The sequence below is a fragment of the Ornithorhynchus anatinus genome, chromosome 18, assembly GCF_004115215.2.
Source record: "Ornithorhynchus anatinus isolate Pmale09 chromosome 18, mOrnAna1.pri.v4, whole genome shotgun sequence".
Taxonomy (NCBI): domain Eukaryota; kingdom Metazoa; phylum Chordata; class Mammalia; order Monotremata; family Ornithorhynchidae; genus Ornithorhynchus; species Ornithorhynchus anatinus.
In genome coordinates, this window is record NC_041745.1 from 43,854,478 (window position 1) to 43,871,122 (window position 16,645).

Here is a 16,645-nt window from a genome sequence, read left to right on the forward strand (position 1 = left end):
ATCACAGTTATAATTATTGTCATTATTGTCATCGGGGGCCCCCACAGTGACTTCGTGAGGCCTCGGGGCTCAAATGATTCTGTCATTTCAGTAATGATACTAATGGTATTTGTTAAGTGCTTACTATGTGTGAAGCACTGTTCTAAGCACTGGCGTACATACGAGCTAATCAAGTTGGACACAGTCCGTCCCACGTGGGCTCACACTCAATCCCCATTTTACAGATGAGGTAACTGAGGCCCAGAATGGTTAAATGACTTGCCCAAAGTCACACAGCAGACAGGCGGTGCAGCCAGGATTAGAACCCAGGTCCTTCTGACTCCCAGACCCGGGCTCAAGCCACTAAGCCACGCTGCTTCTTGCAGTTTGAATCGATCAAGCCTCCGTCGTTATTATGGTATTGACTCGGTGCGGGATTTTCTCCGCACCCGGCTCCGGGCAGCCCCGGGCGACCAGGTCGGCCCCGGCCCTCACGGAGCTCACGGTCTGATCCCCATTTTACAGAGGAGGATACCGAGGCCCCGAGAAGTGACTCGGGCCAAAGTCACAGGATTCTCCCACAGAGTCCCTTTCGGAGCCGGGCCCCCGCGGGCACCGCCGCCAACGCCCGCCCGGAGACACCAGAGCAGCCGCCCTCTCTGGGGGCTCTGAGAGGGTCAGGAGCGGGTGGAGCGGCCGGGGCCGAAGTCTGACATCAAGCACGGAGAGATCTCCGGTCCCCCTCGCCCTTCCTCCCCGCACCCGTGACCCTCCGGAGCTCTGCTTGCCGGCCCAGCCACCTCATCCCCTGATGCCCGGCTCGGGGGTTGGGGGCTGGCGAGGGGTTTGACGAAGAAGAATAATAATGTTGGTATTTGTTAAGCGCTTACTATATGCAGAGCACAGTTCTAGGCGCTGGGGGAGATAAAGGGTCATTAGGTCGTCCCACGTGAGGCTCACGGTCTTCATCCCCATTTTACAGATGAGGTCACTGAGGCCCAGAGAAGAGAAGTGACTCGTCCACAGTCACACAGCTGCCAAGTGACGGAGGTGGGATTCAAACCCATGACCTCTGACTCCCAAGCCCGGGCTCTTTCCACTGAGCCACGCTGCTTCTCTAAGAAGAAGAGAGAAGCAGCGTGACCTGGTGGAAAGACCCTGGGCCTGGGAGTCAGTGGACCTGGGTTCTAATCCTGGCTTGCCACTTTGCTGTGTGACTGTGGGCAAGTCACTTAACTTCTCTGTGCCTCAGTTCCTCCTCTTTAAAATGAAGATTAAGATGGCGAGCCTCGTGTGGGACATGGACTGTCTCCAGCTTGATCAGCTTGAATCTACCCCAGTGCTTAGTAGAGTGCCTGGCACATGAGACTGTGAGCCCGTCATTGGGCAGGAATCGTCTCTATCTGTTGCCGAATTTTCCATTCCAAGCGCTTAGTCCAGTGCTCTGCACATAGTAAGCGCTCAATAAATATTAATGCAATTAAAAAAACATTATTAGTATTTATTATTGAAGTAGTAAAGAAGTTTATATTGATGCCTACCGAGCCCTTCTTCTCCCCATCCTACCCTAATTCATCGCGGTGCTCATTCAGCACTGACGCTGTGCCAAGCCCTGTGGTCAGTGCAGGAAGAGATTAGCTGGGACCCATTCGTTCATTCATTCAATGGTATTTATTGAATGCTTACTATTTGCAGAACACCGTTCAACAGAATTGACAGACGTAGTCCCTGCCCTCAACAATCTTACAGCCTAGAGGGGGAGACAGACATTAATATAAATAAATAGTGTCTAATATACATGTATTATATGCTCACTATGCTCACTGCTAGTAACAGACCAGTCGATCGATCATCACTGTCATTTACTGAACGCTTTCTGTAGGCGGAGTGTTGTTCTAGGTGCTTGGGAGAGAACAGTGCTTGGCGCATAGTAAGCGCTTAGCAAGTACCATCAGTAGTATTATAATTACAATATGGCTGGTAGATTTAATCCCTTCCCTCAGGGACCTTATAACCTACAGCGAGTGGAGCACTGTACTGAACGCTTGGGGGAGGACGATGGAGTAAGTAGACGGGGTCCCTGTCCCCACAAGGAGACGTCTGTCTACTGTAATAATAATAATGAGGGTATTTGTTAAGCGCTTACTAGGTGCAAAGCACTGTTCTAAGCGCTGGGGGGCTACAAGTTGATCAGGTTGTCCCACGTGGGGCTCACGGTCTTCATCCCCATTTTCCAGATGAGGGAACTGGGGCCCAGAGAAGTGAAGTGACTTGCCCAAAGTCACACAGCTGACAAGTGGTGGAGCCAGGATTAGAAGCCATGACCTCTGACTCCCAAGCCCAGGGTCTTCCCAGTGAGCCACGCTGCTTCTCTGCTTCTCTACTGTGTGCAGAGCACTGTACTGAACACTTGGGAGAGGACAAAAGAGTTTAGAAGACACAATCCCTCCCCTCAGGAGCTTCCAATCTACTATGTGCAGCGCGCTATTCATTCATTCAGTTTTATTTATTGAGAACTTACTGTGTGCGGAGCACTGTACTAAACACTTAGCACTATACTGAGCACTTGGGAGAGCCCAACAAAGTTAGACATGATTCCAGCCCTCTAGCAGGATAGTGGACTAGTGGACTAGGACCTTCTATCCAGCTATAAAATTGCAAACTAAAATAATAATAATAATAATAATGTGGGTATTTGTTAAGCGCTTACTACGTGCAGAGCACTGTTCTAAGCGCTGGGGGAGATACAGGGTAATCTGGTTGTCCCACATGAGGCTCACGGTTAATCCCCATTTTACAGATGAGGTCACTGAGGCCCAGAGAAGTGAAGTGACTTGCCCACAGTCACACAGCTGACGAGTGGCAGAGCCGGGTTTCGTTGTTTACTCTCCCACGTGCTCGCCACAGTGCTCAGCACTCTGTAAGTGCTGCACTGGGTCATTACCCCAGGGGGTTGATTGATTTTTTTCAGCCCAGCCCAGTGGGGAGTGGATGGAGATGGAGAATAGAAGGGGACCCAGAGCTGAACCTTGAGGGACCCCCAAAGTTAGGGGGTGGGAGGCAGAGGAGGAGCCCGCGAAGGAGACTGAGAACGAGCGGCCAGAGAGAGAGGAGGGGAACCAGGAGAGGACGGTGAACGAGAACGAGAACGAGAAGCAGCGTGGCTCAGTGGAAAGAGGCCGTGCTTGGGAGTCAGAGGTCATGGGTTCAAATCCTGGCTCCGCCGCTTGTCAGCTGTGTGACTGTGGGCAAATCACTTCACTTCTCTGGGCCTCAGGGACCTCATCCGGAAAATGGGGATGAAGACCGTGAGCCCCATGTAGGAGAACCTCATTACCGCGTATCCTCTCCAGCGCTTAGAACGGTGCTCGGCACATAGTAAGCGCTGAACAAATGCCATCATCATCATTATTATTATTAACGGTGTCAGTGAAGCCGAGGTTGGATAACGGCTCGTGGAGAAGTGGGGGTCCCCGGTGTCCGAGGCAGCTGAGAGGTGGAAGGCGATTAGGATGGAGTAGAGGCCGTTGGATTTGGCAAGAAGGAGGTCATGGGTGACGTTGGGAAGGGGGCTCTTTCCTGGGACCACGACCCCTTTCCTCCCCGTCCCGACCCCAGGACGCCGCCCCCTTCCCGAACCCCCAGACCTTCTCCGCCCACAGCCAGGAAAATGGCAAAAACTGAAATCGTTTGGCATCTGCAGCACGCGCTCTCTCAGTCGGAGTTAATTGATTCTAAAAAAAGCCTGCGAAATGAGGGCACGGTGGGTCCGTGTGGTGGCGGTCGGGGCTGACGAGCCCGGCTGGGGGAGACCCCCGGGACCTGGGGGAGGAGGGGAGGGTGGGGGAGGGGGCCCAGCCTTCCTTCCGGCTCCCATCCCCCATCGCTGGTACCCAGGGCAGCGTGGACCAGAGGGAAGACTGGAAACCCCTCGTGGATGGGGATTAGGCCTCCTATTGTGCTATTAATAATAATGATAATCAGAAGGATGATACTTGTTAAGCACTTAATATGCACCAAGCACTGGTCTAAGTGCTGAGGTAGATAATGCTAATAATAATGAAGCTATCTGTTAAGTCACTTCACTTCTCGGTGCCTCAGTTACCTCATCTGGAAAATGGGGATTAAGACTGTGAGCCCCACGTGGGACGACCCGATTCCCCTGTGTCTACCCCAGTGCTTAGAACAGTGCTCGGCACATAGTAAGCGCTTAACAAATACCAGCATTATTATTAAGCGTTCATTACGTGCCAAGCACTGGTCTAAGCGCTGGAGTAGATATAAGGTCATCAGGTCATCCCACGTGGGGCTCACGGTCTTCAACTCCATTTTACAGATGAGGTCACTGAGGCCCAGAGGAGTGAAGTGACTTGCACAAAGTCACCCAGCTAAGTGGCGGACCTGGGATTAGACCCTAATGAGGCTGGACACGGTCCCTGTCCCGCACGGGGCTCATACTCTTCATCCCCATTTTACAGAGGCGGTAACGGAGACCCAGAGAATGATAATAATAATGTTGGCATCTGTTAAGCGCTTACTATGTGCAGAGCACTGTTCTAAGCGCTGGGGGAGATAAAGGGTAATCAGGTTGTCCCACGTGAGGCTCACAGTTAATCCCCATTTTCCAGATGAGGTAACTGAGGCACAGAGAAGTGAAGTGACCCCGACAGTCACACAGTTGACAAGTGGCAGAGCCGGGATTCGAACCCATGACCTCTGACTCCCAAGCCCGGGCTCTTTCCACTGAGCCTCGCTAGTGATGTGACGCGTCCAAGGTCACACAGCAGACATGAGGCGGAATTGGGATTAGAATCCAGGTCCTTCCCAGGCCCGGGCTCTATCCACTAAGCCAAGTTGCTCCTCTTCCAAGTGCTTAGTACAGCGCTCTGCACGTAGGCACCCAGCACAGTGCTCCGCACACAGTTGACATTCAATACTGCACCCTGCATATAGTAAGTGTCTAGTCCAGCATTCTGCACGTAACAGTCGTTCAGTCCAGTGCTTTGAACAGCGGCGAGCGGGGCAGTGCTCAGTACAGTAGCATGGCACAGGGTAGAGAGCCCGGACCTGGAAGTCAGAAGGTCGCGGGTTCTAATCCCGGTTCCGCTACCTGTCTCTGTGTGACCTTGGGAAAGTCACTTCACTTCTCTGGGCCTCAGCGACCTCATCTGTAAAATAGGGATCAAGACCGTGAGCCCCACACGGGACAGGGACTGTGTCCAACCCGATTTGCTTGCATCCACCCCAGCGCTTAGTACAGCACCTGGCACATAGTAAGCGCTGAACAGATACCATATTTTTCAAAAAGAATTTACAGAGTAAGTAGGCACTGAAATTTTGCAGGATCCCCGGGGGTCTTGACTTATCTATATTGATGTCCGTCTCCCCCTCTAGACCGTTAAGATCATGGTGTGCAGGCTTATTGTTTTAATGGACTCTCCCAAGCGCTTAGCACAGTGCTCTGCCAATAGTAAGCGCTCGATAAATGCGATCGAATGAATGAATGAATGCCTTTGCAGTGCCCGGTTTCTGCAGCTGGGTAGCGGCAGGTCGGAGACAGCGCGCAGAGGAAAATGGAGAAAACATTTTAAACGTTGCTGTTGGCTGGGGGGAGGTACAGAATCTGTCTCCCCCCTAGAATATAAGCGCTTTGTGGTCAGGGATGTGTCTGTTTATTGTTTTACTGGACTCTCCTTCGTTCATTCGTTCATTCAGTCGTATTTATTAAGTGCTTACTGTGTGCAGAGCACTGTTCTAAACCCTTGGGAAAGCACAATATAACAATAAACAGTGACATTTCCTGCCCACAACGAGCTCACAGTCTAAAGGGGGACGACAAACATCAATACAAATAAATAAAATTAGAGATAGGTAGATAAGTGGTGTGGGGCGGGGAGAGGGAGAGAGCAAAGGGAGCAAGTTAGGGTGACGCAGAAGGGAGTGGGGGATGAGGAAAAGTGGGGCTTAGTCTGGGAAGGCGTCTTGGAGGAGATGGGCCTTCCCACACACTTAGTACAGCGGTCTGTCCACAGTAAGCGCTCAATAAATACGATCGAATGAAAATATGATTGAATGGATGAGCCCAGTTTCCCCCCCACAACTCCCCAGAGGCAAGTGACCACGGTTGGTCGTGGCTACTGGGGTTGTGAGGGGGGTCCCGTCCCGGGAACGTGCAGATCTGACTTGGCCTTGGGCCAAGCGCAATGGCCTCACAGGCGAGCGCGGTCCCTCCCCCGGACCTCCGAACTGGACGGGTCCCCAAAGGAGCAGCCGGTCGGCACGAGGTGGGCCGTGGGAAGGAGTCGCCGGAAGCTGCCGGAGAGCATCTCCTCCGGGCGCCGAACCTCGCCTTCGGGGAAGCGCGGGCTGGACCGGGTTTCCCGAGGGCAGACGCTACCCTGCTCTCCCATCTGCCCCCGGCTCGTCCCGATGGCTCGCCCTGCCCGGCTGATGATGGGCTGAGCGGTCCTCCGGGCCCTGGCTGGTGATCACCAGCGGGGTCTCCGTGGCCATCGACTTCAGGGTCTCCCCGGCCCGGCTGGTTGTCAGCTGCAGGGTGTCTCCAACCTGGCTAGCGATGAGCTTCGGGGTCTTCCCGGCCTGGCTGGTGTTCGGCCGTGAGGTCTCCCCGATCCTCAGCTGCGGGTTCTCCCCTGTCCCGGCTGACAGTCGACTGCGGTGTCTCCGTGGCCCAGCTGGCCACTGGCCCCAGCCGGCGGCCAGCTGCAGGGTCTTCCCAGCCCCAGCTGGCAATGGGCGGGGGGTTTCCCCGGCTCTGCCCGGCGACCGACTGCGGGACCTCTGGGCCCCCGGCCAGCGCTGCGGGGTGCTGAGGGCATCCTCTCGGGGTCTCCCCCAGGCTCTCCAGCACCACCACGCCGTCCACGAGATCTCCTACATCGCCAAGGACACCACGGACCACCGCGCCTTCGGCTACGTCTGCGGGAAGGAAGGGGACCACAAGTTCGTGGCTATCAAGACGGCCCAGGCGGTGAGTCCGTCCGCCCCGCCGGACCCCGGCCGGTGCCCGTCGGGCGGCTTGGCAGTCCCTCGGGGCGTGGGGCGGGCGTGGCAGGGGCGGGGAGACTGAGGCCAGTGAAAGCGGCCCATCCCAGGGGCGTCCCCTGACTCCGGCCCCTCCAGCTTTTCGATTTCTGATGATGATAATCCCCCTCACCCTCAGCCCCACAGTCGTATCTGTAATTTTATCGATTTTTATTAACGTCCGCCTCCCCTTCTAGACTGTGATCTCCTTTTGTCCAAGGAACATGTCTACCAACTCTGTTATACTCTCCTCTCCCAAGCGCTTAGTCCACACACAATAAGCGCTCAATAAATATGAGTGTTGGTATTTGTTAAGCGCTTACTATGTGCAGAGCACTGTTCTAAGCGCTGGGGTAGACACAGGGGAATCAGGTTGTCCCACGTGGGGCTCACAGTCTTCATCCTTATTTTACAGATGAGGGAACTGAGGCACAGAGAAGTTAAGTGACTTGCCCACAGTCACACAGCTCACAGGTGGCAGAGCTGGGATTCGAACTCATGAGCTCTGACTCCAAAGCCCAGGCTCTTTCCACTGAGCCACGCTGCTTCTCTAACCGATTGATTGATTGATTGATTAAGCAGGTCCCGTGCGGGGCTCACAGTCTGAGTAGGTGGGGCAATAGTTATTGAATCCCCATTTTACAGATGAGGAAACTGAGGCCCAGTGAAGTGAAATGCCCAAGGTCACACAACAGACAAGTGGAGGAGTCCGTTTTGACTCCCGGGCCTGGGCTCTTTCCACTGGCCACAGCGCTTCTCAGCTGCACCCGAACGGGGAACCTGGGGCCCACAGTCTCTTAGAGGAGGATAAGCCCCCCGGCCCACCCGGGTCAAAGAGGGGTAGGGGATGGCTCTCGGCTCCGGTTCTGACCGTTGCCGGACTCTGCAAACAGATGCAGTTGCAGAAACAACGCACTTTGCTCCAAGGAGGGTGGAGCGGGGAGGATGGATGCTGGGGGGAAGTGATTTCTCAGCTAGGGGTCGGGGGCCGGAGTGGCCGCCTTCCCTTCCCCTACGTCCACCGGCCCCCTTGCTGCCCCCTCCTAGGCGGAGCCCGTGATCCTGGACTTGCGAGATCTCTTCCAGCTCATCTACGAACTGAAGCAGAAGGAGGAAGTGGAGAAGAAGGCTCAGAAGGACAAGCAGTGTGAGCAGGCCGTGTACCAGGTAGCCGGGGGACGCGGGGGGGCGCGGGGGGCGGGACGGAGGATCGCCGGGCCACTCGGGGGGCGAAGGGGGAATGAGGACATGGGGGCGGGGCCCCGGCATTGTCAGGACGGGAACGGCGGCAGCCGTGGTCGTCGGCGCGACGGCGGTCCTCCCGGAGGCCGGGCGGTGGTTGACCTGATGATGGTTGTCATGGCGATGGAGCGCCGACGGATGGGACGGCGGTTGCTGTGACGATGCCGTGTCCCCTGCTGCTGGAGAATGGCCCGTCCCTCCATCCGACCCGGGCGGGAGGGCAAGGTGCAGGAGGGAACCCCCAAATCCAGCCGGGCCCCAGCCGGACCTCGTCCCCCGAGGGCGGTTTCTGAACCATCTCCTTCCTCCCGCTGCCTCGCCCGGCTCGCCCTCCCGTTCCCACCTCACCTCCGCTCCCGCTCCGCTCCAGACCATCCTGGAAGAGGACATGGAGGACCCGGTGTACCAGGTAACGGCCGAAGTCTGGGCAACGTCCGGACGGTCGGATGTAGAAGTCGCCCACGGGCCGTCCCCGGAGCAGGGAGGAGGGTTGGACGAGGGGGGCTTCTCAGTCCGCGGACGGACGCAACGATCCGTCGGCGGTGGTGACCGAGAGCAGGGCATCGTACTGAGCACATGGAGAGCAATACAGTAGAACTGATAGACACAATCCCTGTCCGCAAGGAGCTTACAATCTCCTTTTTTTTAAAATTTCAATGGTATTTGCTAAGCGCTGACTATGTGCCAGGCACTGTACTGAGTCCTGGGGTAGATGCAAGCTAAGGTCGGGCGCCATCCACGTCCTTCACGGGGCTGGCAGTCTACTGTGTGCGGAGTACTGTACTTGGGGTTTAGTAGACGCGATCCCAAAAGGAGCTTACCCCTCCTTTTTTTTTAATTTTAATGGTATTTGTTAGCCAAGCTCTGTACTAAACCCTGGGATATATACAAGATAATTAGGTTGGACACAGTCTCGGGCCCTCAGCGGGCTCATAGTCTAACCAAGAGGGTGAACAGGTATTGAATCCCCGTTTTGCCGATGCGGCCCAGAGAAACGAAGCGAATCCCCCAAGGTCACAGAGCAGGCAAGTGGCAGAGGTGGGATTAGAACCCAGGTCCTCCTGGCTCCCACGACCAGGCCCTGTCAACTAGGCCATGCTGCTTCTCATTACGCTGATCGCTTGGGAGAGGACAGTGGAGTTAGCGGACCAGATCCCTGCCATTGAGGTGCTACGGCCTACTGCGTGCAGAGCACTGTACTGTACTGAGCGTTTCCTTGCATTTCCTCCTGCCTTCACGACATCTCTGCTCGGATGACCCACCGTCACCTCAAACTTAACCTGTCCCGACCAGAACTCCTTATCTGCCCACCCAGAACCCTGTCCTCCCCCGACTCTCGCTCGCTGTAGATGGCAAGCAGCGTGGCTCAGTGGAAAGAGCACGGGCTTTGGGGTCAGGGCTCATGAGTTCGAATCCCAGCTCTGCCACTTGTCGGCTGTGTGACTGTGGGCGAGTCACTTAACTTCTCTGTGCCTCCGTTCCCTCATCTGTAAAATGGGGATTAAGACTGTGAGCCCCACGTGGGACAACCTGATTCCCCTATGTCTACCCAGCGCTTAGAACAGTGCTCGGCACATAGTAAGCGCTTAACAAATACCAACACCCCCATCCTGGCTTAGTGGAAAGAGCCCGGGCTTGGGAGTCAGAGATCATGGGTTCTAATCCCGACTCTGCCGCTTGTCAGCTGGGTGACCTTGGGCAAGCCACTTAGCTTTTCTGTGCCTCATTTCCCTCATCTTTAAAATGGGGATGAAGACTGTGAGCCCCACGTGGGACAACCTGATTACCGTCTATCTCCCCCAGTGCATAGAACGGTGCTCGGCACATAGTAAGCGCTTAACAAATGCCATCATTATTATAATTAGTATTATCCTTCCCGTCTCCCAAGCCCGCAACTTTGGCGTTACCCTTGACTCCTCTCATTCAACCTACATATTCAATCCATCACTAAATCCTGTCGGTTCAACCTTCACAACATCGCTAAAATCCTCCCTTTCCTCTCCATCCAAACAGCCACCACGTTGATCCGAGCACTTCTCCTCTCCCGCCTTGAGTACTGTATCAGCCTCCTTGCCGACCTCCCTGCCTCCTGTCTCGCCCCACTCCAGCCCGTACTTCCCTCTGCTGCCCGGATCATTTTTCTGCAGAAATGTTCAGGCCATATTTCCCCGTCCTCAAGAAGCTCCAGGGGTTGCCCATCCACCTCTGCATCGAACAGATGCTCTTTACCATCAGCTTTAACACTCAATCACCCCGTCCCCTCCTACCTCATCTCACTACTCTGCTACTCTTCATGCAGTCGTATTTACTGAGCTCTCACTGTGTGCAAAGCACTGTACCGAGCACTCGACTCCCTTCCTCCTGTCTCTCCCCGCTCCAGTCTATTCTTCATTCTGCTGCCCGGATCATCTTCCTGCAGAAATACTCTGGGCATGTCACTCCCCTCCTTAAAATCCTCCAGTGGTTGCCTATCGACCTCCGCACGAAACAAAGACTTTTCACTCTAGGCTACAAGGCTCTCCATCCCCCTGCCCCCTTCTACCTCTCCTCCCTTCTCTCTTTCTACCGCCCACCCCGCACGCTCCGCTCCTCCGCCGCCCACCTCCTCACCGTCCCCTGTTCGGGCCTATCCCACCGTCGACCCCCGGCCCACGTCCTCCTCCCGTCCCGGAATGCCCTCCCTCCTCACCTCCACCAAACTAACTCTATTTCCCTCTTCAAAGCCCTACTGAGAGCTCACCTCCTCCGAGAGGCCTTCCCAGACTGAGCTTTCCCTTTTCCCTCTGCTCTCTGTGCTCCCTCTCTGCGCCCCTTCACCTCCCCTCACCTAAGCCCCCTTTCCCCCCTTTCCCTCTGCTCTTCCCCCTCTCCCTTCCCCTCCCTTCAGCACTGTGCTCATTTGGATAGATTTTTATTACCCTATTTATTTTGTTCATGAGGTGTACATCCCCTTGATTCTCTTTATCGCGATTAAGTTGTCTTGTTTTTGTCCGTTTCCCCCGACTAGACTGTAAGCCCGTCAGTGGGCAGGGATGGTCTCTATCTGTTACCGAATTGTCCATTCCAAGCACTTAGTACAGTGTCCTGCACATAGTAAGCGCTCAATAAATACTAGTGAATGAATGAATCTGATGCCAACCTACTCTCCGTACCTCCATCTCATAATGTCGCGGTCGACCTCTCGCCCGCATCCTGCCTCTTCAAAGCTGACGGACAATGACTCTCCTCCTTTCAAAGCCTTATTGAAGACCCGTCTCCTCCGAGAGGCTTTCCTTGACTGCGCCCTCCTTTCCTCTTCTCCCACTCCTTTCTCCGTCACCCTGATTCACTCCCCTGATTCACCAACCCCTCCCCAGCCCCAGCACTTACGTCCTTATCCATAATATATTTATTTCTATTACTGCCTGTCTCCCCATCTAGACTGTGAGCTCCCTGAGGGCATGGAATGTGTCTGTTACTTTGTATTGTACTTTCTCAAGCGCTTAGTACAGCACACGGTAAGAGCTCAGTAAATATGACTGATGGATTGATTGAATGGACGATAGAGTTAGTAAACACCGTCCCTGGCTTCAGGGAGCTTCCAGTCAAGTGGGGTGCTCTCCCAAGCGCTGAGTAATAATAATAATAATGGGGGTACTTGTTAAGCGCTTACTATGTGCAAAGCACTGTTCTAAGCGCTGGGGGGATACAAGGTAATCAGGTTGTCCCACATGGGGCTCACAGTTTTAATCCCCATTTTACAGATGAGGTGACTGAGGCACAGAGAAGTTAAGTGACTTGCCCAAAGTCACACCGCTGGCAAGTGGCAGAGCTGGGATTCAAACCCATGACCTCTGACTCCCAAGCCCGGGCTCTTTACACTGAGCCACGCTGCTTCTCTATAGTGTGTTGCACATAGTAAGTGCTCAGTAAATGCCATTGGTTGAGCGGAGGAGACAGATATTAAAATAAATTCCAGATTGGGGGAAAAAGGGACGTGGATAAGTAGGTAATAATGATGAAAGCATTTGTTAAGTGCTTACTATGCGCGAAGCACTGTTCTAAGCACTGGGGAGGATACAAGATGATCAGGTTGTCCCACCCGGGGCTCACAGTCTTCATCCCCATTTTACAGATGAGGGAACTGAGGCCCAGAGAAGTGAAGTGACTGGCCTAAAGTCACACAGCTGACAAGTGGCGGAGCCGGGATTTGAACCCATGACCTCTGACTCCCAAGCCCGGGCTCTTGCCACTGAGCCACGCTGGTTTAGTGATGGGCCGGGTCCACGGAGACCTGTCACTCCCGCCCCAGGACCCCCGCGCATTGGCCGGGGCCCGGTCATCCGGAGGGAAAGGGCCCAGCCGTTGCTGACCGTTGACCGGGCCGTGCTCGAAGAAGCCCGTGGCCGGGGGTGGGGGGCGGGAGGCAGGGACGGTTGCCCGAGCCTTCACTCCGCTGGCCCCGGGGCCGACAGATCCCGGAGGGCCGTTGGCGGGGACAGGCCCCACACGGACAGTCCCTATGGCCGGTCCATACGGAGAGGCCGATGCTGGGCTCCGGATCCCGTTGGGGGAACCGGGTGGTCCCTCCCGGCTGCCCCCTTGGTCGGAGGGACCGGATGGCCAAGCTGGAGGTCCGGGCTGGGCGTCAGCCCCTCCAACGTCTGATCTTCCCTCCTCTTCCTCCTCCTCTGCCTCCGGCCTCTCCCCGCGGCCTCCAGTACATCGTGTTCGAGGCCGGACATGAGTCGATACGAGAGCCCGAGACGGAAGAGAGCATTTATCAGGTGAAACGCCATCCCCGTCCCTCCCGCCTCTGCGCTCGGCCCCTGGGCCGCCCCTTCCTAGCGGGAGGCCCGGCAGGACACCGCCTCCGCTCCCACGGGGACTGGGGAATGACCGCGCCGGGGACCCCACTCTGAAAAATCCTCGTTTTTCCATCACGGATTTCCGTCTGTGAGACGACGAAGGATTTCCCGAGGAATTTTCATTTTATAGACCCCCCCCCCCCCCCTTTGTTCACATCCTCCAGCCCACGATACCCTCGGACTGAGCCGTAAAGTGCTCCCCGGTAGTAGGGAGCAGCATTTTGGCTGTTTTCCAGCTCCCTGGAGCTGATGGAGACAATCTTTGATCCCCAAGTCACCCGGCCCCACGGTGGCGGTGGGAATGAAGGGGGAGAGGATGGTCCGGATGGGGACTGAGGGGTCGGAGGGACCGGAGACGGTCTCCTCTTCGGAGCAGGAAGCCTTCAAGGGGTGGGGGCCCAGGATGTTTTTACCGTTCAGGATGAGACCGGCCCCGGAGGCTTGCCGCGCGCTGCTGGGGGCGGGGGGGTCCTTCTGATCCCACCGAGCCAGGCTGGGGTCTCGCTGGGTCCCGCCCACCGGCCTGCTCTTCGGACACTTCTACCCCTGGGAGTTGGAGGAAGTGAGGAGGCAGGGGGAAGTGACAGGGGAAACTGAGGCCCTTTAGTTTGATGTGAAGAATCGATGTCTTTTAAACTTGACAGTGCCAGGATGGACTGGGGCCCCCCTCTGTGCAGAGCATCACTTCGCGTGCTGCGTGTAGGACACTGTGTTGGACACCTACTCTGTGTAGAGCACTGTGTTGGGCACCTACTGTGTGTAGAGCATTGCGTTGGGTGCCTATTGTGTGTAGAGCATTGTGTTGGGTGCCTCTTGTGTGTAGAGCACTGTACTGGGTGCCTGTTGTGTGCAGAATACTGAGATGGGTGCCTGCTGTGTGCAGGGCACTGTACTGAGTGCTTTCTGTGTGCTGCCTGCTGTGCTGGGCATTGGAGAAAAGACAGTAGTCAAAAATGCAAACCCCCCACCCTTACAGTCTACTTACAGTTGTGTGTACTTACACAACATTGTGACAAAATAATGATTCGATGTGGGTGAGGATGGCAGCGAGAATGTGGGAGGAAGGGAAGCGGAGAGGCCGAGCCGGGGTCAGTGGGAGCAGGGAGAGGAGGGTCCGGTGGAAGAGCTGCGGGAACGGGAGCAGCTTCCGATCCGTGGGCACGGTGGGCGGCCTGCGGGGGCGGGGAGGCTCTGGAAGGGGCCGGAGAGACGGGGCCGGGCCGGACCCCGGACCCTCGGACTCTGATTTCCTCCCCGCTGTCCAGGTCCCCACCAGCCAGAAGAAAGAAGGCATTTATGACGTGCCAAAAAGCCAGCCTGTAAGTGTAAGTACCCCCTGCCCCTCTCTGTCTTCACTCACTCCATCGATCGATCAGCGGTATTTATCGAGTGCTTGCTGAGTGCGGAGCAGCGTGCTAAGCACTGGGAGAGTACGATGTGACAGTAAACAGACACAGTTTAGAATCCATGGCGAGCGTATCAGCTTTTGCAGGGAAGCAGCGTGGCTCAGCGGAAAGAGCCCGGGCTTGAGAGTCGGGGGTCATGGGTTCGAATGCCGGCTCTGCCACTTGTCAGCTGTGTGACCTTGGGCAAGTCACTTAACTTCTCTGTGCCTCAGTTCACTCATCTGTAAAATGGGGATTAAGACTTGGGACAACCTGATTACCCTGTATCTACCCCAGCGCTTAGAACGGTGCTCTGCACATAGTAAGCGCTTAACAAATACCAACATTATTATTATTATTATTATTATTATTTTGACTTTTAGTAAGAGCAACGATAGTAATAATAACTTTGGTGGTATCTGTTAAGTGCTTACTCCGTGCAAAGCACTGTGCTGCACGCTGGGTTAGTCACAAGGCATTCAGGTCGGACACAGTCCCTGTCCCACACGGGGCTCACGGTCTAAATGGGAGGAAGAATGGGTATTTAAGCTCCATTTTACAGATGAGGCCACTGAGGCACAGAGAGGTGAAGTGATTCGCCCAAGGTCACACAGCAGACGAGTGGCAGAGCCGGGATTAGAACCCAGGTCTTCTGGCTTCCAGGCCCGGGTTCGTTTAACTAGTCCACGTCGCTTCTCTGTAACTAGGTCTCTGTAACTATGACCGTGATGGATACGTGACAAGTACGTGACAGGTATCAATCAGCCAGTCAATTAGTGGTAGTTATCAAGTACGGGCACACAAGGACACGAAGTGGGTGCATGATGGAGATAAGAGGAGTACGGGGAGGGCAGTATACGCATAATATGCCCCTCGAACGATAATCATAATAGTCAAGGTCTTTGTTAAACACTATGTGTTAAGCCCCGGGAGCGTTAAAAGTCTGACACGGTCTGACACAGCCTAAGAGAGAGAGAAAATAGGAGGCGCGCCTTTCTGCAGATGAGTAAACTGAGGCCCAGGGAGAGGAAGTGACTTGCCCACGGACACGCAGCGCCCGGTACTGTATAAGGCGGTATCCATCAGAGGCAAAGAATGGGGCCTCTGAGTGTGTTCAAGTGGCTTATCGCAATGTCACCGACGGGAGGAATTGTGTTTATTAAATTCCAGTGGTTCTCTGAAAAGACGACTCACTCCAGTCTGGGGTCTTCAGCCTCCGAGTCCCTCCCCACCCCGCCACCGCCCCGACTCCTTCTTTGAATCTTTAGGGTTTGAGAATTTCCTCTGAGGTAGAAGTTAATTAACCAAGGTGCAAATCAGAACAACACTGTGCAATCTGGAGGGTCCCCTCCTCCACCGTCCCACCTCCACTCTGTCGAGGTTTTAATGAAAATGGATGGAAATCTTCCGGGGAGAGAAAAATATATGAAAATAGACGTTTCAGAAATGAAGGTTATTTTCAAAGCTGTGCTCCAGGAGAAAATTAGGCCATCAATTCTATTTACGGCGTCGGATAAAGGATGGGAGGAAAGTCTGCTTTGGAAATGGGAATCGGAGGAGGGAATTACGAACTCGGTTTCCAGGTCGGAGAGCCGGGCCTGCCACAGACCCCGAGCCCAGTCCCCGATTTAGGGAGAATGGGGGATGGGGGGGTTTGGCGGGAAAGGCCGGAGTTGTCCTGGTGGTGGTTGAACAGGAATGACTGGTAGAGGTGTCTCCTCTAGGAAAATACTTCTATGGAAACAGGACTTCTGGATCCCTGGGGGAGTCAGGGATCCTGAGGGGAGAGTCAGGGGTGTGGGATGGTCTACGCTGAATTACTGGGGGAGAGTCAGGGATGCGTCAAGGGTCCGAAGTGGTCCACCCTTGACCGCGAGGGTGGGACGGGCCTTCTCAGCATCGTGGAGTCCCGGTACCTGCCCAGTCACCCCATTGCGGACTTCCTCCTTGCAGGCCGTGACGCGGCTGGAGCTCTTCGGGGACATGTCCACCCCGCCGGACATCACCTCTCCCCCGGTACGTACCCTCCTCTCCCCGTCCTCGTCTGCCCCTGCCCCGCCCCCACCCCTCGCCGGGCCCCGGATGGATTATCTCCAACCACCTCTCGCTCCCAAAGAGGAAGGCTGGGAATCACAACCCGTCCTTTCG

General features: G+C 55.2%; 1 protein-coding gene across 2 annotated transcripts in view; it reads left to right on the forward strand.

Moving 5' to 3' along the window:
- DAB1 (DAB adaptor protein 1) overlaps positions 1–16,645 on the forward strand; it is a 111,739-nt gene that overhangs the window by 89,870 nt on the left and 5,224 nt on the right. The window contains exons 6-11 of one of the 2 annotated variants that reach the window (XM_029046709.1): positions 6,839–6,970; positions 8,071–8,190; positions 8,636–8,674; positions 12,966–13,031; positions 14,378–14,437; positions 16,451–16,513. In XM_029046709.1, coding sequence (XP_028902542.1) covers positions 6,839–6,970; positions 8,071–8,190; positions 8,636–8,674; positions 12,966–13,031; positions 14,378–14,437; positions 16,451–16,513 — 480 coding nt within the window. The remainder of the gene's footprint in view (positions 1–6,838; positions 6,971–8,070; positions 8,191–8,635; positions 8,675–12,965; positions 13,032–14,377; positions 14,438–16,450; positions 16,514–16,645) is intronic. The other variant, XM_029046715.1, reaches the window with a different exon arrangement.